At 41.1% G+C, this 25,000-nt stretch overlaps 2 protein-coding genes across 2 annotated transcripts; both read right to left on the bottom strand.

Moving 5' to 3' along the window:
• Positions 1 to 13,951: 13,951 nt before the first annotated feature.
• Positions 13,952 to 14,947, bottom strand: LOC138056016 (adenosine receptor A2a-like). The gene has a single exon (XM_068901867.1). It carries the CDS (start codon positions 14,945 to 14,947, stop codon positions 13,952 to 13,954), a length of 996 nt encoding a protein of 331 aa, XP_068757968.1.
• Positions 14,948 to 22,426: 7,479 nt separating this feature from the next.
• LOC138056015 (uncharacterized) lies at positions 22,427 to 23,350 on the bottom strand. Its single transcript, XM_068901866.1, has one exon. The coding sequence runs from the start codon at positions 23,348 to 23,350 to the stop codon at positions 22,427 to 22,429; it is 924 nt and encodes a 307-aa protein (XP_068757967.1).
• Between the last annotated feature and the right edge of the window lie 1,650 nt (positions 23,351 to 25,000).

The raw sequence follows: 25,000 nt of genomic DNA, 5'->3' as shown, positions 1-25,000 counted from the left end.
ATGACGAAAAACAAACATTTTATAAAAGCTAACCATTCTTGAACAAGTGCGTAAGCTTAAACAGTGTATATCAGTGCTACAAACCTACAAATGGTCAATTTTGCGTGCATTTGAACGTTTTGCTCCGTTGATTTTGGCTTGGGTGATGCGCTGTCTCTAGTCGTTTCTAGCTTGAGCATGCCACGTTTTTGAGTCACGGACGGGAAACGTAGGGGAGATTATTTTCGATTTAACTGGTCTTGACACCTACCGTATTTATGTTGCTAAGTATTTTTTCAGTGCGAATGGTAGAAGTGATTCTCGCACTTAACTGGACATAGAAGTGATTCTCGTACTTAATTGATCAATTCCGGGTTCAAGAAACGTGCTGACCACTCGTTGAATTTGTTCCTGGTAGTCCCTTGTTCAACTTCTCAGCTGCACTTGTAAATAGCCAACTGGTTTGCCTCCGGCCAGTAGGGATTTTTAAGAGTTGTTGTTAAATGTTCTGTTCTGTCGTGATTGTGTTTGATTGGCCTTGAATTAAAGCTCCTATGGGGAGTGGTAAATTCAGTATGTATGTATGTATGTATGTATGTATGTATGTATGTATGTATGTATGTATGTATGTATGTATGTATGTATGTATGTATGTATGTATGTATGTAATTTAAGCGATTCCTTCACATTTTGGACACCTGAGAAATTCAACTTCTTTCATTCATCAGTTCTTTCACGGGAACACACGAGCCCAACAAAGCGACGTGCTCTCAAACGTGTGGCTTTAGAGATCAGTTAAGTTCGAGGATCACTGCTATCTTACATATATAAACTGCACTTCAAATATACATTTCTTTTCTTGACGCTTAGTTTAAGAAAATGAATCTTAAAGACACAACCTCACACGCATGCGAAATTCATCACTTTCGGTATTCGTCCTTCTCCGAACTAAAGCTCCCTTATATCCTTTGAGACATCAGACATCACATGATTGTAATGTGAGGCTCGACAGGGTATGCATTGAATGTGGTGTGTGGTTTGCTGTCGATTCCGGTCAGCACAAAAAAAAGCATACGACAACACTTCAACCTGGCAGTGTGAAACCATGGGGCCTGTGTCTGGGGGTAATTTGTTTTTGAAAGGACAATATCAGGAGTCGCTCGTGCGGTGATCTATCCAAGTGAAATGTTTAAAAAAATGAACCAGCCAGGGTTACGTTGTACGAAAAGAGAAGAAAGATACGCTGAATGTAAACGTAAATCTCTTACAAGAGTTACTCTGGCCAAGAGAGCGAAACCCCCATATTTGGTCCTTCTATTATTAGTGCCTTGTCATACTGCGTGGGTTATTTTAAAGACGACACCTTATTGGTCAGTTGGTGATGTGAAAGTCGACGGCGCGATCTTGGTAACGAGAGAAAAAAAACATAGCAGCATGGGCGCGATCTAAAGATATATTTCACATAATTATCATGGGAAGCAGGGATTGGCTCTCCTACCTCATATTCTTTTGCTAAATGTTAGGCTTAAACGGGGAGCCTTAAGCTGGGGAGTGAAAACATGTCTTAAGGTCAGTATTGATATTTATCCAAAAGCATCTTCATTTTCTGGGCGTGTTTTCTGTTATCTCATTTAACAAGACTATTAATAACAAATACAGTTCAAATAGGTCCGCAATGCACACGGACATTCAGTACCGAAAGCCTGATTTTCACTAGCGACGCAAACACAAGTGAAAACACAAGTGCGAGCATAAGAACGCTTATTTCACTGTAAAAGCAGGGTTGAAGCAAGCATAAACACATGCGCAAGGATTAAAAATTTGTCTTTTTCCTTCTGCTTACGATTATGCTTGCGTTCGCTTCTAACGTTATGTGAAAACAAAACACAGCAAATTGGACAGAGAAAAACTCTGACCAGGGTGGGATATCAATTTCAATTCCCACCCTGGTCAGAGTTTTTCTCTGTCCTTGTGTGGATCCATTTCCATCAGTAGGGCTAACGCTCACATGGTTCATATGGGATAGAATTCTAGCTCTTTACATTACCCTCTATTCAGTTAACTCTGTTTGAAATATAAGTGCTGTACGTCCAAGGTTTGTATAAACGTAACCTTTCCTTGTTTCTGCACATGACTCGACAAGGTAGCGTAACACGACATGGTTCATCTCTTTTTTTTTTTTATTTGTTAAAAATCTCTTTTTATACCTATGTCAAGGAGGTACGAGGGACCCAACTATCGTATTTTGGGGGCCAGCCTAACCATCGGACTTTCACCGCGTGTCCACGTCGTTGTAAAATCTTTTCCACTCGGAACAAAGCATCGTCTGACATTGTGACTCTTTGGACATCTTGCTCGTAAAAACGCCCTTCCAAGGCGTGCCATCCCATTCTTCCAAGTGATAAGTAACCACAGGTCCTCGCACCACACGTCTCACAATAAAGACTTCTTCCGTCCAACCAGGGAGATAGCCTTTCTTGAACGGACGATGTTTCTTACTCAAACGGACACGATCGCCCACCTTGAGTTTAGGTCGAGGACGTCGTCTCAGGCGTTTTTCATACAGTTTGGTCCATACAACGCGTTCGTTGTCATCGGTGACGTCTCGTGGGGCCATGCCAATACTTCGATGACGGGTCTGATTGTACCCGTTTAACAATTGAGGTAACACGTTCAGGTACGTTCGAGTATTTCTTGCGGTAAAATACCGATACATGCGTTCTTTCAACGTACGATTGAAGCGTTCCACTATGGATGCTTTGGCATCCCCGTGCGTAGAAAAGTGTTGGATCCCTCCTCGTTCCAACATCCGACGAAACGGAGCATTGTAAAACTCTTTGCCCAGATCCGTCTGTAAACGTTGAGGTTTTCGTCCTTGTCGTAACACGTTTTCAAAAGCTTGAGTCACCACGGTGCCTGTCTTGTTTTTCACAGGGACCACCCAAGCGTATTTGGACAATGACCGTCCATCGTTTGAGAGGTTGCACCTCCACCAAATCGGCTTACCATTGTTCGTCCTTGTGAAACACCAATACCGGGAGCATCTTGAACCGTCGTCGAACGGGGCGATGCAGTGTGTAGGCCAATTCCCCTTGCAATTCTCGTAAGGCTTCCTTCTGCGTCAATCCTTGAGCTTGAGCGTACCTATACACACCACCCAATGAACCTGGGGTCTAAGGATCCGTGTAGGCACTCACGATGGGTGTGGCGGCGACGCGGCGGCGGCGTTTCTTTTTTGACACTCAAGAATGGTCGGGATGTCCTGCGGATGATGCTTTTTAAGGGTTTGCCACGTATGATATGCGCGTTCGGGTCCGAGTGTCGTCATCAACCAGTCCATGTAGACGACAAAATGACTCCACTTATAGTCGATCCCTTCTTTCATGACTTCGAACACTGCTAGGGTATCGATGGGTTCATCACAGGAAATCCATCCCATGCGTGTGTGCCTCCGAGCAGCTTCATCATTTCCCGACAAAGCCAAGTCAACAAACGCCAACGAACCCGTTGTTCGAATTCACGATAAGGGAGTTGGGTCACATGAGCGACGACCGCTCTCAACAGACGTCGTCCGAACTCAACACACGACATAATGACACACAAATTTGAAGGTTCAAGCTTTTACTTATACCTGATCGATTTCCATCTCAAGCATTTTCAATTGTTCAAAACAAGCATGCAACAGTTCGGGCGTAATGGGGCGGGATCGTTCTATTCGCCGGCACTACCTCTGCTGCAAATCGTCGTGTTCCATCCACTTTTTCTGTTGAGCCATCCATCGCCGCTTTCTCACATACTTCTCTAGTTTCTCCTCCAACTTGTCGTCGGACAGGCTGGGCACCTGGATCACCACCGTTTCGTTCTCCAACTCTCGCTTTTTTCTGGCTTGATGAGGGTCCAATGGAGCGTTCACTTCAACCAACCCACTGGCTTTCTCCTCCCGTTCTCCTTTCCAGCCATTCTTTCTGGCCTCTTGCCATCGGTGCTGAAAGATCTGGTCCGACCATTCACGGTCCAACCATTGGAAGAAGCGGCAGGGTATGTTCTGGCGACACGTCAAGAAAAAGCGACCCACATTGGGGGAATCAGGGTTCGTAGTTCGTACAACTTTACTTTTCTCTCCACAAAAGCGGTGCCATGGTCCTTTCTTGATATCGTGATGGAGTTGTGGTGGTACTTCAGCCTGCCATTCGTAGGCTCGATCCACACCCACCACCCAAAACGGACACACCTCATTGTACTCTTTACAAAAGACGTATCGGAAGGCCGGATCCCCTCGGGTCTGGTTCTCGCCTAAAGGAGTCTCGTGGAACGGACACAAAGGTACCTTGGGCTCTGGGGATGGTTCCGGTAGGGGTTCCAAGACTGCGCCGGGTTCTAAGTGAGGTAGTGGCTCCATAGGAGTCACGATGGCCGGTTCTTGAGGTTCTGGTTTCACCTCCACAGGGGTCACTACCACAGATCCTTGTGTAGGAAGTAAGGGTTCCATCATCGCTTCATAGCTGGGCAAGTTATCTAAATCAGGGACTGACTCTAAGAGTTCTTTCAATTCCGCACTGAGAGGTGTCCACGCCACCGTCTCTGTAGGTGGGGATCTAAGGTGACGAGAGCGTCCAAGGTTTCAGCGGCTTTGTTCAACTCTGCTTCATCTCGTTTCTTTTTCTCTTCCCGCTTTTTCTTACGCCGCTCCGCATCTTTTTGACGGCGGATTTCCTTGACATCCCTCATGATCTTGGCGGTGCGTTCAGCCGCTTCGCGGACGACATCGTGTTTCTGGCTAGCACAAGAACGTTTCGCTGGTTTCTTCTTCTTCTTCATCTTCTTCTCTTCTCGAAACGGATAGCGAGCAGGCGACAGGTCTCCGTACTTCCAAGAGTTACTCATCTTCTTCTTCTTCTTCTTCTTCTTCTCAAGACAACTGACAACGAATGAAGTGTGTCTCGCGTTTTTATGGTTGGACGTCAGCACCAGATGTCACATTCCAGGGTCTGTGAATGGTTCTTAAGGATGGTGCCACATTCGGGCGGCCCTGTCATTGGCTCCTCAGAGTGGTGTCAAGGACGTTCAAGGTCAGTCCCATTCAGGCCGCCTTCATTGGTCTTTAGAAAGTGGCGTCAGCTTCGGTCCACGTCAACACCCTTGGGTATGTAAAGAGTCGCGCCAGTGAGAACAGTCAGTTTGTCATGAGCTTGGAGAGGTGCTGTAGACGTATAGACTTGTTGCTGGACGCTCTCTTGTGTGAGGTTGCAAAGAAGACGAAGACGAAAAAACAGAGCTCATTGACCTGACGACTTGGGTTCTCCATCAAAATTGTCGTGAGTGCCGATTTGTTCGCTACCTTCTCCAGAAAGCAGACAATCTCGATGTCCCACTCCGATACAAAGACAATCGGACTACAAAAGAGTGATACGACACTGGAAGTGTGCTATCGACGCTTGGACGTCCTGCTAGATCGCTTGTTGTGTTTTTGTTGCGCCTACGAAAAGGATCAATTGCCTCTCAAAGCTTTGGCGCCTTGGGAACCTGATCGGAATTGTAATGAGTGTCGCTACCTCTTCCAATGGGCCGACGATCTCAAGGTCCCTCTCCGATCCCCGTTCGACACAGAAGAAGACTCCGACTCCATCGACAAAGAGGACCCACCTTTTCGATAGAGTATGTCTAGTGATCGACCTAGAAGGATTTTGTCTGGGAGACCAATTTCTTCCTAGGGAACTTGGCTGGTGCGATTGGACGGGTCAACACAGGGGATCGATTCATTACAAACCTTCCGTGCCTTGGCGCGATCTCTCACCTAAAGATCGACGAACGGCGTACTACTGTACGACCCACATCCACGGGCTCTCGTACTATCCACCTAGTTTGTACCATCTGGCTCATGAGTTAAAAACGGATGCCCAACACCTCTACGAACAACACAAGACCTCGGAGCGGTCTCTAGTGGCTTACAAAGGGAGTTTGATCCAACGGCGATGGCTGACTAGCTGGGGGATGCCTCACATCGATTTGGAACCTTTGGGTTGTCCGAAATTCAATGATCTCCCGCGTCTCAGTTCTGTAGCTTCTTGCGGATAACATGAGCACCCTCTACAGCTTCACTGCCCTCAAGTGGAATGTTATCACTTTGTGCAGTGGATGCGTGGTCAAAGGGGGCTGGATCACGATACTCGCTACATCCATCATGAACGGACTCAACGATTTCTAGCCGCTCAGAAGCCCAGGACCTGCCTACGACCGATGTCCAGCCAACCACACTGTAGACACTTGTAAAACACGCATTGTTCTTCTCATTAAACGTTGTTTTATTTGACATTCATGTGTGAGTTCTTTATGATGGACCTATATGTGTCTTTTTTTAAAAAAAGTAAAACTCGAATGGCTCTTCCAAGGCCTCTGAAACTAAGGGTAGATAGGGGGTTCTCAAACCCACGTGGCGTTTTTTGAGAGAGAGTCCCGCCCCAGTCGCTCTGCGGAAAGTGCGGTTAAAACGAGGGCGTCTGATTGGTATAAAATAGTGCATTTGAGTCCAAAAACCCAAATTTCAAGATTGAGAGCTGGTGGGACGTCCGTCCGCCAGAACTCCAAGAGCTCATTTTAAAAAAGAAGGCGAAGATGGAGCACAGGGATAACATGAAAGCCCTGGTAGAGGAGATTTGTGAGTTTTACCTACAACCCTTATCTGAAGATTGTGATCAAGGAGACTCATGTTGTTTCTTTCTTTTTTCTCTTAGAAAAGCTAGCCATCTGTTCGTAAAAAGCCCACGCAGTCGTCCCGGCCACCAATCCGCCCTTCATAATCAAAAGCGAACTCTTCAGGTGTAGCAGATGTGGCTTATATCACAAAATTTGGAATCGACGAATTTATAACTAGTACGGCCTTTGCCCTCGATGTGTTTTGTTCCTGCCTCGATGGAGGTAAACTTGTAAATAGTTTTTTCAACTTGTACATATCTTTTTTCGTAAATAGTTTTGTCGACTTTTATTAGAATCTTGTAAATATGACAACTTTTCTTGAGCTTGCATGCTCTTTTTTTCCTTCCCTAGGAGGTTGCGGATGGCTCGGACGATCAGCACATTGGAATAAAAAAAAAGACTCCTCTGTGAATTTTTAGGGAATTTGTTAAAACCATTGTTTTCGCTGTTAATAGTTGTACATAGACGTTTTTTAAAAGTTGTAAATAGTTTCAGAACGTTTGTAAATATATGTAACGACAAGAAAGAGCTTGTGTTTAGCTTGCATGCTCTCTTTTTTTTTTTTCCGTTGTGTGTTTTTTTTTCCTTCCCTGGGAGAATGCGGGTGACCTTCACAATTTTTTTTTTCGCATTTGGTTAAAAAAAAAAATGTTTAGGAAGTGACATTTAACCGAGCACGTGCTCAAAAAAAAAAAACAACTCGCATACTGTTCCTCATGAACTTCCATTTTTTATGTTCCAGCGGATGTTCTAAAATGGTCTGAAATGTTTCCCATCCTTTTTGGCTGTAAAAAAAATTCATTCTGAACAGTCCGTAAAACATCATTTATGTGGTTTGAACAAACAAACCACATAAAGTGCTTGAGTTTGATTTTGAACTTGACCTTGTGACAGACCTCTACTCAAGATTCCTTGACCTTGACTTTGTGAAGGGTTTATACTCGATTCAAGACGCATTCTTTGTAGATGAACCCATGAAACTGGGAAAAAAAACAAAAAAACAGGAGAAACAAAATGGTTTCGTCCATGACTAGAAAAAAAAGGAGAAAGTCCAATCATTCAACCTCGAACCGGCAACCCTAAGCTTGACCGTCTCCTTTTTGCTACGTACGATTTATTCATCTGATTCGACACATGTACACGATAACGTTAAAATTTAGGACAACCTCAGGGACGGGAGTGTTCGGACCATTTTTTTCTTGGCGCGAAATGACGTGGCAGCATTGCTTTAGGCAACCTGTGTTTTTTCTGTTGGAGAAGAAAGAAAGCTCTCTTTCGTTTGAACCGTTCTTTAAAATATATTTCTTTTCGAGAGTCTCTTTTTTTCACCAACATCGACGCTACCACAAAACAACAAAGGACGCGTGAAAGTGTTCGTGCATGGAAGCAGGCGAACCGCGATAAAGTTCTTGCTCAAAAGAAACGATATCGCGAACGACATCGAGCAGAGATCCATGAGTCAAAGAAACTGTATGCAGCCGGACATCGACCCCAAATTAATGAGTACTGTTGCCGATATCGCCAGGCGAAAAAATGTGCTCGGGAACTTCAGGCACAACATCAACTTCTGGTGCCAAGTGGAAGCTTGTTGGTGTCCGAAACTACTAAGGATCTCTTGACCGAAGCTCGCGCTCGTCTAGCGAGCCAGCCGTCTAGTTCAGGTGGGTTTTTTCCTTAGGAACTCGTTATTTATTTCTTTTTGCTCTCATTTACGTGGTCATTGTTATCTCTTTATTTACAGCGGAAACGGGGAGTGTTCAAGAACAACGGAAAGCAAAAGATCCGGAGTCAAACAGGGAGGGAATTCGGGAGCGACAAAGAGCTCATTACCGTGCGAACAAAACAAGGCTCCTCGAATACAAAAGACAGTACCACACGAGCCACCGCAAACAGATTCGTGAGCGTAGACGACTCCATCGCCAAACCCACCTCGAACGATTTCGTGAAAGCAGCCGACGATATTACCATACACGTCGGAGAAAGTGCCTCGAAATTCGAAGACGGTACAGGGCGAACCGTCGCGAACAAATTCGTGAATACAGCCAACAATATCGCGATACACGTCGGAGACGTGAGCTGGGTTTGTGTTTGCTCGAAGGCTTGGCGACCGATGCCCGTCCGTCGCATGTCATTGATACGGCAGGTGGTGGATGGCTCATACGTAAGTATGGGCTCCGGCCTCCTACGCATCCCTACCTGAGAGAAAGCTTGGCGCACGTGGACAACCTGGTTCCTCCAGCATCCCCGTCTTTGTCCTCCGATCTATCCGACGCCGCCGACCGGCTAGACGAGTTATTGCTTCGTGCCTCTCCCGCAGGATCTTCGTCCATCGCTTTTGACGTGGTAGCGGAACTAAACGACCTGGTACCATCCAGCCCCGAACCTGCACGACGATCCACACGTCTCGCACAACGTTCGCGACCACCCCCAGCAGCGCCAGAGGAGGACGAGGAACCCGTTGATGCCGCACAAATCGTATTGTGGCTCGTGGGGGCAAATCGCGGTCGTTCTCAGGCGCAAGCGGAGGTAGACTGTGAACAGCGTCAAGTGGCGTCGGAGCGTGAGCAGCACATCCAAAACGCTATTCGGGAGGTAGTGGTTTGTCCAGGACCGGATTTGGATCTGGCTCGTGAGGCCACGAAATTTGAACGTGAAGACCGTGTTGGATCTTGTGAGGCTGCTGAGTTCTTTGCAGACACATCCTGTTTCGAGGACATGTCCTTCGGGGAGCTCCTCGAATTTTAATCTGTCAAGTTGCGGGGTGCGTGTGCAGGGCACCAAGAAAAAAACTGAGTAGGGACACTACGGAATTGAGGTGACTTTAAGCAGAATCTACTCGGATGTGATCAGTTAGATGATGGTGTTTTTTCATCGGACGGCCACATCCAAAAATCAGCATTGATCATAATAAACTAGGGTGCATGTGCGGGGCACCATCTTGTACATAGTGTGACCTTATATTATGCTTTTTTCCTTCTTGTTGTACATACTACTTGATGATTCTAGTTATTAAACCGTTTGATTCGGAAAGAAACGATTCTGTCTTGTTTTTTTTCTAGCAGTGAGGGGCTTGGGTCTCTATAATCCCCCCCCCCCCCCCCCCAATTCGAATTTCCTATAAGGCGAAGCAAAACACTCCAACCTGTTTCCTGAGGGTCCGCAGAGTGTCACGTGTCTGTGACATCATGATTTGAATGTCCCTCTAACGTACGTTTCCCGCTAAAATTCGAATTTCCCGCCCAAATTGGAATCGACCAATCAGAACGCTCCATTTCCAACCGTCAAAAGTGGTATGAAGGGGTCCACACCACTTCTGATTTCCACTAGGGACGCAAGCGCAAGCTAAGTAACTTACGCTAAGTGAAAACGAACGTCGAAATAAGCATGAAAATCAACAACGGCCTCCGCCATCTCGTTGAAATGCTCAGACGAAGGGAATCTGAAAGGAGTGCTTTTATTTGCCAGATAAAACAATTTTCCATTTGAACTTCATTTGTTATTTATAGTCTTGTTAAATGAGATAACAGAAAACACGCCTAGAAAATGAAGGTGCTTTTGGATACAAATCAATACTGACTCCTCAGCCAGATATGTCCAGAAATGCCCCAAATTAGATGCACGCGGATTTCAATAAGCGTCACGAAGTGTCCCCTTGCTCTTCTCCCCAACTTCAACATAACTCGTGTCACGGAATATGGACATACAAAGTGTCCCCCAAATGCTGTTCTTTAAGTAAAGATTAACTGCTGCGTTTAAACTAAGCTAAAAATAATGCTAACCTTTATCCTTACCTTGTTGTTGAAAATAGGTAGCAATTGCCTAGACTTAAAGGGACACTTCGTGTCGGATGTCAAAATTGGACGTGCATCTAATTAGGTGCATTTCTGGACATAAGTGTCCTCAGCTTAAGGCTCCCCGTTTAAGCCTAACTTTTAGCAAAAGAATATGAGGTAGGAGAGCCAATCCCCGCTCCCCATGATAATCATGTGAAATCTATTTTTAGATCGCGCCCATGCTGCGATTGTTTTTTTTCTCTCGTTACCATGACCGCACCGTCGATTTTCACATCACCACCTGACCAATAAGGTGTCGTCTTTAAAATAACCCACGCAGTATGACAAGGCACTAATAATAGAAGGACAAAATATGGGGGTTTCGCTCTCTTGCCTCATTCTCTCGTTTAAGGCCTCCAAGAGTACCTCTTGTAAGAGATTTAAATTTACATTCAGTGTATCTTTCTTCTCTTTTCGTACAACGTAACCCTGGCTGGTTCATTTTTTTAAACATTTCACTTGGATAGATCACCGCACGAGTGACTCCTGATATTGTCCTTTCAAAAACAAATTACCCCCAGACACGGACCCCATGGTTCCACACTGCCAGGTTGAAGTGTTGTCGTACGGTTTTTTGTGCTGACCGGAATCGACAGCAAACCACACACCACATTCAATGCATACCCTATCGAGCCTTTCTTGAACCCGGGATTGTCCAGTTAAGTGCGAGAATCATCTCTATCTTTCGCAGTGAAAAAATACTTGGCAACATAAATACGGTAGTTGTCAAGACAAGTTAAAATGGAAATTAATCTCACTTACGTTTCACGGATCTTAGGTCCCGAGGTCAAATTAACTCCACCTGATGAGGTACAGTCATTTCGTGTAGAACACTAACCCCATCGCCACAGCGGCTTCTCGAACAGCTCCATTGTTACGAGCGCCACTGTGGGGATGTTTTTTTCCTACCAATGAGTTTAAGTTATTTCCAAGACTCCACGACAACCACCATTTCGCACATGCGTAAATGACATAACCATTCACAGAACAATTGCCAAAATGCCGCATGAAGTGGTTTTCGGAATCTCTCAGTCGGAGAAAATAAATCAAAAAGCCACAAATGAGTGGACAAGTCACAGCTACATCAAATACAGAGCAGGAGAATGGTCAATAATTTGAAAAAGTGGATGAGCCAGACATTGAAGGAGAGCGGTGTCTCACACTTGCGAACTGTAGACCGTGGACTGCAGCCTAACCATAAATCACAGTTATTGAAAGCTAACCGCTCAAAAATGGATCCTGAGACTTAAATACTGCTTATCAGCGCTATTTGTAGGCAGCCAGCAGTCTGCCTTTTGCAGTTATCATATACGCCAGAAAGGGAAGAAGAAAAAGAAGAAGTTCGAACTTCAGGATTATGTGGTGCTGAAAATGAATAAAATAGAAAAGGAAACGCCCCTTCATCCAAATTCACTACTTGCACAATCCCATAATACACTTCTATTACTCCCCAAAAATTTTGCATAACGATTCTTGGCAATTTCTCCTGGGACATGAAAATGTCTCCAGAGAAGCCGAAAACAATGCCTATGCAGATTTTTGGAGGGTAAAAAAGGTGTATTATGGGATTTGTGGAAGTAGTAAATGTGCTACTTTCTCAAATTCTAGAACTTGAAGGGGATTGTGCCAAAAAAATCACAAAACTTGGATTTATCACTACAAAAAGACTCAGCAAATTAAAAAAAACCCAGATAATTTATTTGATAATTCAAGAGAAAAAGGGTTTTCCCTTTTCTTGGGGATGTAATCATCTGAGCCCACAAAATGTCTTCTGATCAATAGATTATGAAATCCTTTTTCCTGACTTTTCAGAGTTTTGTTTTTTGTTTCTTTTGATTATTACGAATTCAAAGTAAGCAAAAGATAGAGCAAATAACTCAGCAAATTAAAAATCAACAACACGTCATATTTGTTTCAGTTCTTTTATTCCTTATAAGATAATTTAATTTTTTTGGCCCCCTGCCCTCTTAAGGAGATTCATCAATAAACAATGCCCTTCTAAAAGCCTCTGAGAAAGAAAAGTAGAATCGGTTATCATACACTGTAAGCCTAACCCCAACCTTGATGCTATCCATTTAAAATCAGTGTCCAGACTTAACAACCATTGGGGTTTTATAAAATACTCATGAAAATTTTAAGCTATTCTAAGTTCATCATATATTACACGTACTTGCTACTAATTGATGGGTTTTTGTTGATGTTTCCTACTATCAATTTAAACCTAGTAGTTAAAATAAGATGACCTAGGTTCAAATTAAAATTAACCAGAATTTAAATTTAACTGTAACAGATATAATACAATACATTCTCAATTTACCACTGTAGGGGCTTTTCAGGGCCAATGAATGTAAACATTAAAACAGAACAGAACAATAACTGTTAGGAATCCCAACTGGCTGGAGGCAAACCAATTGGCCATTTACAAATGTAGCCGAGAAGTTGAACCGGGGACTACCAGGATCTAATTCAACGAGTGGTCAGAATGGGTCTACCCGGAACGTCCGGATGCTAGGGTGAGGCTTAGTGTGGTTAAACCACACTACCTGCCACTGCCACTGGATTTAATCTCAATCAGCGCGTTTTTCTAGTTTTAGTCAAAATGATGGTTTTCGTAAACCAATTTCAATTTTTCCACACCTTTGAATTTCCATAGAGACATCCCGAAGTTCTCTCTGAGCTTCGTATGGAGCAATCAAAAGCTGTGCAAATACTATCCCTAAAGAATAAAAAACTGGAGAGAGATCATTGCTTTGACTAGAAGTCTTTCTTTACTTTTTATCGACATTTATGTCGGAAGTTTCTTTTTCAAACACTAAAACCCATGTGTTTTTCAAGTTTTCATGTTTCTTTTGTGTGGCAAATTAAGACCAAAAAGGAGATACTCTATCTTAACTAGAAAGGGCTTATCTTGAGCAGATTTGTTTCTTTCTATCATAAAACAACGTTTAAGCATTTTCAAGTAAAATGTCGTTTTTCCCAACAATAGAAAAAGGGACGTCATTTTAACTGCGCCAAATAAAATATTAAATTTTGAACAGATTGCTGCGTTTTCTCAACATGTGGAATACATATAGGTGTCGCGGGTTCCCCATTAGAGTGTTAAAAATGAATTTTCAAAATCTTAAACTTATTCAATGCTTGTCTGTGCTAAACCCGGGCTTCTCTTTGGTGTTTAAATCTTCTTTTAAGGAAACGCCATGCATGCATACAAACATGCGTTGATTGTCAAATGGGCGTACTGCGCAATGTTAGCGATCGACCATGATCACGGTTGCACTTTTTAACTCCTTTTAGCGATCACAAATAAAAGCCATCTCTCACCTCTCCTTTGGATGAGATGGAGCCTAGCAAGAGAACGAGAGAAAGACAGGAATTCGACTAGGAAACGTAGTGCGGTTAATTAGTAATAATGTTTGACGCTTCGAGCTCTTAAAAATTTACTCCCATCAAAGACTTGTATCTTCAACATGATCCACGGCCTCCCTTCTTTCATACCTTCCGCAACATCTTCGCTTTTTAAAGAGGTGCTTCAATGTCTGTTTATATTTAGGAAGTCTCCAGGCGTACAAAAATGGATTGATTGCAGAATTCGCGTACATGACAGCAGCAGCGATAAAATGCACAGGCATCAACAACGAGAAATTGCATGTTAGGCAAACGTACATTATCATCTGAACCATGAACCAAGGAATGAAACACAATAAAAATGCAGAGATGACAATTGCAATAGCTTTGCTCACAGTCCTTTCTCTCTGGAGTATCATTTGACGAGGTACCCCTGCATGATTGTCATCCGGTACGTCGAACCTGTGTGAATACTTGTGAAAGCGGTACAAAGTAAAAACGTTGATGACCACAATGCAGATGAGAATAAAGAAGATTTGTATAATATAAAGAATTTTCATTAGCGCATAATGCTCTCGCAACAGCGAAAACACAAACCCAAACAATAAAAAGTAAATCCAACCCGTGAAAGAAACGACGCAGACTCGTTTACTCGTCACCTTGGCTCGATACTGGAGAGGTGTCACCACAGCAAAGAATCTGTCAATGCTGAGAAGAAGTATATGACCAACACTTACGTTTATTAACGTTGCAAAGAACTTTAAAAAACCAAATGATGCGTTGGTGTACTTATGTAACAAGGTCCAAGCCCAAAAGGCATGGAGTGGAGAGGCAACAACACCAACCAAAAGATCTGCAACAGCCATGGAAAAGATAATCAAGTTCGAAGGCGAAGATCGAAGTTTTCGAAGAGGGTCCATCCAAACCGATAAAACGACTAGAACATTTCCAAACGCTGCCATTAGAAAAGTGATCGTCGCCAGAACAGCAACAGTAGTGAAGATGGTCTGAGCGTTATCGATATTGATCCAAACTTGAAACAAAGCTTCGTCACTTGTCATGTTTAAATAGTCAACGATACCTTGAACAGCCGCCATGTTGTCTTAGACGAAATAAGAATTCTTAACTCTTCTCGGCATGATTGTCAATATTAAAATAACTGCGACTGGAAATTGACGTGTAATGTTGAAGACAATTTGCATATTATTTACTGTTTTAAGGACACGTCAAAAACTGAAAATGGCATAAAATAGTAAGCTCATTGCAAGCATTTTGCCAGGTTCTGTGAGAGGCTCTGTCAAACCTTCCCTTATCTTCTTCTTGACTAGCTGAGCTTTTTTCTGCGGATAATTTAATTTTTTTTCTGGAGCAGATGTCCGATATTGCGCTATTTAACAGGAAGGTGCAAATGAAACCATCCTTAATGGAGATTTTCCGGATGTAGCATCTGTTTTACCATGAAGCACGTAATTTTAGTTTACATTTTGACTGATTTCTTTCTCGGAGACCTTCACGCACACAATATTATATACATTTAGCCAAGCCTAAAATCTGAGCTCCGTTTCTAACCCCAGAAGGCAATATGGTGCATATGGAGATAATTGTGCCTCTGCATAAAGTACAAAATCAATCGTCATTAGTGTATAAAATTTGCAGTGTTCAAACAAATCTGAGCTGATAGCAGTAAACAAACAAGCCTTGCAAACAATAACCAACAACCAGTAATCTGTTTCACAACTTTTTCCGTTTGACACACCCTCTCTCTTCAGTTTAGAACAACAGCAAAAATCTTCTTAATTAAAAAGTGAGGCTACAGAGGAGTGAATTCGCTTAATAAGTTACTCGACTGCGATTTAACAGTCAAACAAAGCAGCTCACGACTGGACATTCGTCTCACACAAAAAAACTATTAATGTGATTGTTGAAATATGCCAGAGTCGCCCTCAACACGGAATTGCAAACCTTTCTTAGCGAGTTTTACAAATATGCGAGGGAGCGAGGCAAGAAAAACGTTACCTGAAAGCTAACCGTTCAAATATGTGTTTTGTCTATCGCTCTATTTCTCTTAGCTTTGTGGTGTTCTTCATTGAAATTTTCTCTTCTTCTCCTTCCTCGGCTTCTCTCGAGGCTTTTTTCGCTTAAATTTCTCAAATTTCGTCGCCTCTTCTCTCATGCTCTTTCACTTTTCTTCAGTTTTCCTGATCTTTATCCCGTTGCTCGTCACTAATATGATTTCTTGCTAGAAAACCGCTGGTTGCGAAATGCAACGCTGCTACGCGATTTTCGCCAAGGAAAATTGCCCGAACACTCCCGTCCCTAGAGGTTCTCCTGCCTCCCCACTTCCACCCCAACAGTCTCTACGGGCGGACGGGCAGACGTACGTGATGTCATAACCAAAATGTCTTGCATGGATAGATTTCCCAAAAAAATCTTACCCATGGTGCTTCGCGCACCTAAGCTCCGCTGTAACATTAAACATTTTATCGTCCTTCTACCATAGGTGCCTTTTTATAAGAAAGATGAGGCGTGATAAACCAAAATACATGATTTGACTGTCAAAGAACTGCAACTGTAACTAACTTAAACAGACACCCTCTCGGTTTTATATACGATGTGATTACAATATGTTCTATTCTTAACAATAGGGAGCTTAAGCAACGACGACGGGAACATCAACGAAAACATCATCACATCATTGTAATCAATGCAAGTCTATTCCACGCTTTTTAACATGACAATGGTGTGGCAGTGCCTGAAGAATGAAACTGATATCAGTCAAGCTTAATTTAAGGGAGAAAATGAAAATTTATCCTCAAGTGCTACATAAAACCTCAAATTTTGTATTTCATGTTGTTGTTTTGCTGACGACGGCAAAGAAATGGACAAAAATGAAAAACGCACGTGCAGAGCGTGCAAAGCTATTGTTTTTGTCTACTAAATATGCAAATTTGAGAGTTCTCGTTGCCGTCGCCGTGGTCGTTGCTAAAGCTCACTAATGGAAGAACATTCTGGAAGGTCATGATGAGAGATAACAGAAGTTTCTAATCTGACTTAATATAAACGCTATACGAAATCTTCAGGATTATGAACTGCGTTCACCTTCTTCGAACGCAAATATTTTCCTAACTGTGGTGTTCCTTTTTTTTTTTTTTTTTTAATTTAACTTTATTTTAATTAAATTATAAATTACAGATTCAATCTCTCCACTAGTTCTTTTTCATCTAATGCGTTTGGCAGATCCTTCTTGTTTCCAAGAACTAATACTGGAATGCCAGCTAACTGAGGTTTCTCTAACAGTCTATGGAGCTCGTTTCTTGAAGCTCCTAGTTTATCATGATCAGCAGCGTCCACGATATATACAATGCAATTGACACCTCTGCAGTATCTTTCCCACATGCTCCTAAATCGTGGTTGACCTCCAAGGGTGGATTTTTATGTTAGGATAAAACGCCTTACATTATAAATAACTAGAAAGAGAGAGACAAACAGACACAACAACAACAACATACAGTAAAACAACAGGCGAGTAGGCTTATCGAGTTGGTATGAGCACCCATTTCTTTTTAAAATAGTCTTTCGTGTTTTTAATTTTCCTTTCTATTTCGCACTTGAGAACAATTTTGTTCTTAAACCCAGTAATTTCTGGATTAATTTGGCTTCTTCTGCAGTCCCACAAAAACAATTTCCCAACGATAACAAAATAATTGAGTAAATTAAGTAAAGGGCATTGTTGCGATATTATTCCATATAAAACATTTTCCAAAGAGAGGTGTACCCGTTGATTGGATAAAAAATGCCAGTAAGACTCAAAATCAGTCCAGAAATGTCTGGAATATGAACAGTAATAAAAAAGTGGCTTAAAGTTTCTGACTGAGCCTTGCAAAAACTGCACAGATCATTCGGTCTAAAACCGATTTTGTGCAATTCTGTGTTAGTGTAGAGTATAGAGGTAAGAACTTTGTATTGAAAGGCCTTGACGTATGATTCGAGGGCAACACGGTGAGGTAAAATAAAAAAGTGTTTTATTTGATCAGAAGAAAAATTAAAATTTCTTTGCAGTGTATGGACTATATAGGGTGGCTGCGCTTTCTTTCCGACAAGAAGTGAATAGTAATCTTTTGATTTCTTTTCCAATACGTCAAAGACGTTGTATTCCGTCACAAATGTGAGGGCTGTCATAGACGGAGACTTATTGGTGCCTTTTAAATGGGGTGGTATAGAATGACGAAGGCCGGCCCACTGCAGAAAGTTAGTTTTCTTTATAGTTTTTGAGAATATGCTGTAAGATTGTCTGTTGTCAAGGTCCAGTAGAAGGTTATGTGTGTAAACAATTCTACAATCAAAGTAATTTTTGTAAAAAACTGGTTTTTTATCTATACGTATTTCTCTGTTATTCCAAATAATATTTTCCCAATCTTTTTCTGAAGCGAACCTCTCGCGAAATTCTGACCACCATGACAAAAGTTCATGGTAAAATTGGGAAGAAATTATATAATCTTTGATATCATAGTTACAATTCATGAGGAACAAACCACCGAAGGGTTGTAATTTGTGTCCCAGATATCTCTTCCATATTCCATCATTATTATTAAAAATCCTTCCTAGCCATGCTAACCTTAAAGACTTCACCATGCACTCTAGATCAATCATTTTTAAACCACCCTCCGAATATTCATTTATTGTTGACACTCGAGTTACCTTATCTGTGCCGTTCTATAGGAATTTGAATATCATTTGATTCAATTGTTTAACCACTTCCTTAGGTGTGGGTAACACAGAGCAGATGAAAACAAACTTTGGAATAAGAAATGATTTGATTATTGTAATTTTACCATATATAGATAAATTCCTCGACGACCAAATGTTTATAAGTTTTTTAATGCTATCCAGTCGTTCAATAAAGTTTTTTTCCTTAAGCAGGTGTTGATCATAAGTAAAGTGAACTCCCAATGCTTTAACAGGTTCATCAGACCATTTGATGCCAAATGGCTTTTCATTGTTGTTTTTGGATGATCCAATCCACATGCCTTCAGTTTTTGTATAATTAATTTTAAGACCAGAGATGCTTTCAAAACTGTTTAGTAGGTCAAACAATATTTTTGCAGAATTAGTATCAGAAAGAACAGCCGTGTTATCATCAGCGTATTGTAAGAGTTTTGTTTCTTCTTTCCCAATACTAATTCCTTTTATACCTGGGTTCTGCCGAATGGCAATTGCTAACGTTTCCACTGCTACGATAAAAAGGTAGGGAGAGAGAGGGTCTCCTTGTCGAACACCGCGTTCAAGCGAGACTAAATTTGACGCCATACCGTTATTTATGATGCAGCTTTGTATATTCTTGTAAAACGTTTTCAACCAGTGAATAAAGTCTGGCCCAAAGTTAAATATCTCAAGGCACCGGTATAGGAAGTTCCATTCAACGCTATCGAAGGCTTTTTTGAAATCAATAAATACCAGTAGGCCTGGGATATTCTCCTCTGCACTAAATTCCAATATATCATAAATTGATCTAATGGTTTCTCCTATAAAGCGATCCTTAACATATCCCGTTTGATCACAATGTATAATATCAGGTAATACATTTTTTATTCTTGTGGCAATTACTTTAGTCATTATTTTTGTGTCCACATTAACAAGGGAGATTGGACGCCAATTTTCAAGTAGCGAGCGATCTTTCCCTTTCTTTTCAATAAGGGTAATGACTGCTTGTTTTTGTGAGCAAGACATTTCGCCCTTGTCAAAGCACTCATTTGCACACTTAATGAAACTATCACTAATTAAATGCCAGAACTCTTTATAAAATTCTATCGGAATGCCATCATTCCCTGGGGTTTTGTTGTTGTGAAAGCTATCAAGTAGACGAAAGCATTCTTCCGACGAGATCCTACCTTCACAAGAGCGTTTTTGTTCTTCAGAAAGTTTTGGTATGTTTAGCTCACTCAGGAAGGAAGAAATATTCTGAGCGACATTCTGATCTCTATGACTACTTTTATAAAATTCATTGGGTCTGTTTCAATTGTACCGTTTATGTTAAGTTTCCTAATATGTTTTTTAACATGATTTCTTTTTTCTAGGTTCAAAAAATATTTCGTACTTTTTTCTCCACTCTCATGCCATCTAGCTCGTGCACGTGTTATTATTCCTTTTTTTTTATGGTCATAAAATGACTCAAGTCTCTCACGGGTTTCATAATAACGGGTTGCATTAACGTCATCTGGATTTCTTTCAAATGCTAGCTTTGCCTCATTTAATTCTCTTTCTAAAGTTGATTCTCTCTTGTTCCTTTGCTTCGCTTTTCTTTTAGAGTGACAAATGGTATGAGCCCTTATGTTAAATTTAATCCACTCCCAAACGCTGCGATCATCTGACAGATCCTTCCGTCCTTCCGCCGTCCATATTGGGATCATTTCAGTGATACTATCTATGTATTCTTCATCGGCCAACAAAGAACAATTCATCTTCCAATGACCTGGCCCTTTGATCTCGTTTTGAAGTTTTCCAATTTCTAAGAAAATTGCATCGTGGTCTGTTCTTATTGCCGGAATTATATCAGTTGATCGTACTAAATCATTTAAGTTGTTCGAAATCAGCCAGTAATCAAGGTTCAAGGTTCAAGGTTTTATTTGCCATGATTACATATAATGTATCCGATTTAATAAACAAAATACAAAAAATTGTAAAAAAGGCGAGGAAGCCCATAAAGAAACTATAAGAGCTTATGGAGCTATGGGCTTCCTCAAATTAGACTAAGAAATTAAGTTTAAGATAGCACTGGGACGTAATACAATATATTATTAAAAAGACGAAAGAGTGCACACACACACATTTATCCACAAAAATACAAAAGCGTAAATACTTCGAAGAATTTGATGCCACTAACGATAAAGAAGAAATCTTTTAAGGTTTTTGCAAAACTGAGCGGTAGATCCAGATGACTTAATTTGACTGTCAAGAGAATTGAAAAATTTAAGGCCTTGGAAGCGGATTGAAAATTTTCGTATATTAGTTCGAACTAATGGAATATAAAAATTGGAATTGGATGAGTTGCTAGTGTTATAAGGATGAATGTAATTAGCCAGTGTAAACATGTCATTAAATGAATTCGGAAGTAAACCTTTAGAGAAGAAAAACATAAACTTGCCTAAATGAAACAAAACAATATTACTAAATTTTAAAACTTCGAGATCTCGAAAAATAGGATCTGTATGGGAATCAAAGGGAACTTTAGCAACAATTCTAATTGCTTTCTTCTGGAAAGTAACTATTCTTTTTAAGTTAGAATTATAGGTCAATCCCCACACAGAAACAGTAAATTTAGTATGGATAAATTAAGCTATAATACAAAATACGAAGAGAGGCTGTAGAAAGGCAAAAACTTGACCTGTACAGGATACCAATGGACTTTGAAATTTTTCTGGATACATTTAAGATGTGAGGTTTCCAAGTCAAGTTTTCATCAATAACTACACCCAAAAATACAGTCTCTTTTACCTGCTCAATCCAGCCGGCAAAATATTCTGGGGGATTTTTGACTCCATGTGAAACTCATTGTCTCTGGATTTTTAACTCTCCATATATCTACCAAATCGAGTTCGGTTTGTAAACAGTCAATACAAGCTATAACTGATTTTCGTTGATTTAAAATGCCTCCCCGCTTATCAACAACAGGATTGAGGGGACAGTTAAAGTCACCTCCCATTATGATATTTTCTTCAGAATCTGAATTTTCATTCCTTAAAATAATAACAAGATTTTTCAAGAAATTTATAATCTCTTTGTCCTTATTTGGCGCATATAGATTTATCAACACATATGATGTTTCTTTTATAACAGCCTTTAGAATAATATATCTACCTAAAGGATCTACGATCTTTTGACAAACGGTACAATCAAAGCCGCTTTTGATCATAATTGCAACTCCACGAGAGTTTGAGGTGCCGTGACTAGTGTGCAGCTCTGCTCCCCATTCGTTTGTCCATTGGGTGTCTGTTTGAACCGTCGAATGAGTTTCTTGTAAAGAAAATGATATCTGCTTGGCGCTTCCGACACCAACTAAAAATTGATCTTCGTTTTTTAAAATTACTTATGCCCTTTACGTTAAGCGAGATTAATGTAAAAGAATCATCCATTAGAATCTATTTTGACGTGCAAATGGGACTGCAGACACCAAAGTATAAAAAGAAAAGTGTTACCAATGCCTGAAAGGAAATATGAAAAAATTGGTGCTCGATATCGTAAAATGCTTACCGTATAAGTCAACAATACATTACAGTACGGTAAGCTCCTAACAAAACAAAAAACTAAATTGTGCGAATACATAAAACACACACACACAAAAATAAATAGACACGGCACAGTACACACACACAACAATCAACGCAAACAAATTTCGTTTGGTGAGACGACCAGATAACATGAAATATTTATGTTATGCCTCCTAAAGACCAGAAAAAATAATAAAAGCGTAGTTTGCAACCATTCGCTGTCATATAGCACAAGAATAGACTTATCTCAAGTTGGTTAAAGAAGCTTAGATCAAAATAAGACAGTGAATGAATGCCTTTTTAACCGTGACATCAACATGCCAAATTTTCCAAATCCCAACGGTCATTAATTCTTACAGGTCTGGAATCCTCTTTTTGCCGAGCAAATATTTTACCGTCTACTGTCCAAACTTGATTTAACTTTCGTGCTCTTTTCACATTTCTTGCCGAGGCTAAAAGTTCCTGTCGTTTCTGGGTAAGATTTTCGTTGACGAAAATTCTTGCCTCAGAGTCAAAACGCCCAGAGCCAAAGATGCCTGATACGTTCGTGTTCTTTAAGTTAAGCCTGCTCCGATAGAATTCTCTTTTCTTTTTATGAGAAGTGAATCTCACAATAATAGGCTTATTGGCAGGAGGTTTCCTGTACAATCTGTGCACAATGTCGATGTCGTTGTCAGATACATCAACCGAAATCTTTTGCCCTACCTTTATAACAATTTCTCTCAGGTTCTCACCTTCGCATTCTGGTATTCCATGAACCTCGACGTTGAATTTTCTTGTGTATTGTTCGAGAGTATCATGATCGAATTCAAGGATTTTAACTTGTCGCTCTAAATCGTGGATGGTTTTTTCGGCTGTTGCAAGCTTATGTTCCAGATCATTCGTCTTCAGCACGAGACTCCCATTTCCTTTCTTGATTTCTGCAACATTCTTCTCATTGAACTGCAGGGAAGCTTTCAGCTCGTCGATATCTTTTCTTATCTCCTGGTTTTCGTTTAGAATTCTAGCGACATCCGTCTGAATTGCTTTTAGAATTTTCCATATTTCGCTTATACTCGGCTTATCGTAAGAATTATCTGCAGTACCTGTGTTCTCAAACATCGGAGTCAACTGAGTCTGATCACTAGAACTCGAAGCGTTTCTTTCAGTCGAATTTAGTCGCTTTGCATCGGGAGAATTTCCCTCACTCGAGGCGCTGCTTAACTGACTTCGTTGTCTTCGTCTATTTCTTGTCATTTTTCCGATTTGACTTCATTTTCCCGGTTGTGTGGAGGCAAAAACTACACTTCACCGAAACACACGTCTGACAACCTCGACCATCTCGCCCCAGTCCCCTAACTGTGGTGTTATGTTTAACACTGAAACCAAATGGCAAATTCTGTACTAAATTTGTCTGGTTGGATATGTGTTTAACAAACTCATTGAAGGAATCGAACATCTTGAATTCATCTGTGTTCATTCGGTTGTCTGGCAATTTATATTCATTTGCACTCAACTGTGCACAATTTTTAGGTAGAAAATATAATTGGAACTGTCACTAATTCTTGACAGTCAAGAATTATAGAGAGAAAGCTTTTTGCCTATCTTGTGCTCTACTTTTCAAGGAACTAGACGCTCCTTGAGCGTAGACTGGGTTGCCTGTGGTATCTGTTACACAAAAACAGAGGGCACTGAGTTGGGTGGTATTGAAGGCGCAGAAACTGGATTTTCCCATGAGTAGTGCTGCTTAGGCAAATTCGAAAATAACAAACAAAAAAGCCCAGGAATCCAATAGGTACGCCTGGTAACTCCTACCATGGAAGAAGAAGAAGGCCAGGGGATCGAGCTCGAATGTGACACATTGCTCATCATCCCCAGAGCTTCTCAGTCAGGAACCGAAACACTACTTTGTTTTTTTTTTTTTTTGTTTTTTTTTTCTTTTCCTCAGAAGCGAAACGTATCTAATACTCCTTTAGTTTAGCCATCTCAGTTTTATTAGACATTATAAACAAACAGCGGTGACAAACAGAACAAACGCATCATTCCAAACTATATTTTATTTGACGTTTCGTATGCTTCTCCAGACATCTTCAGAATTGGCGGTTAATACAAAATTGGGGTTTACTTATTAATTATAAAGTAACAATAGAGTTGACAGAAAATGGACGCACTGAATGAAATAAAGAGGTTTTCTTGCCTCTAATAGCAAATATATTTGAAAAGGTTTTGAGAGATTTTTTCTGCCTCTGTGGCTTCATCGTGTTGTGCAAGTATGAACTAATTTGCATACCTGGGTTGAAACTTGATACGGGAACAGTTTTCATAACGATGAGAAGATTTCTTGCTCTTTAGTCATTCTAGTGTAAAACGAGGTTAATTTGGGAAACCAACAATATATTTTTAAGCCTATCTACGGCGCATTTAGTATCCTACGAGCATGCTCTCTCTCTGCGATGTGACAGAAAGAGAGCCGGCACGCATCCCTCTGAATTTTGAATGCCGCCCCCTGATGTCACGCTGAGCGAGCTGTCGAAAGAAAGCTAATCAGCGCAGACCCGAAGTAAACAGTGACATAAAGAGTACGCCACGTGATGTGTATTTCAAATTGCTGGAAGCAGAATCTCCCCAAAAATTATAAAGGAAGGACGCCTTCGCCAGAATTTCCTAACAACTTCTGCAGATGCTGTAAAGCGTAGCTCAATAATCTGTACCGGTAATTCGTCGGAGTCCATCTTCACGCAAAATGTGTTCCGTTCGTCAGGGAAATATCTAGCACAGAATCTTAAAACAACGGCAATTTGCCTTTCCCCTACCCGCATCTCCACTGTGAGTGACTCGTCGACCACAACTGCCGCCACATTTTGGTAAAGCGAGGTGGAGTTATTTTATAACTACATTATACTTTAT

The sequence above is a fragment of the Montipora capricornis genome, chromosome 7 (assembly GCF_036669925.1).
Source record: "Montipora capricornis isolate CH-2021 chromosome 7, ASM3666992v2, whole genome shotgun sequence".
Lineage (NCBI taxonomy): Eukaryota > Metazoa > Cnidaria > Anthozoa > Scleractinia > Acroporidae > Montipora > Montipora capricornis.
This window is presented reverse-complemented; position numbering and strand designations above follow the sequence as displayed.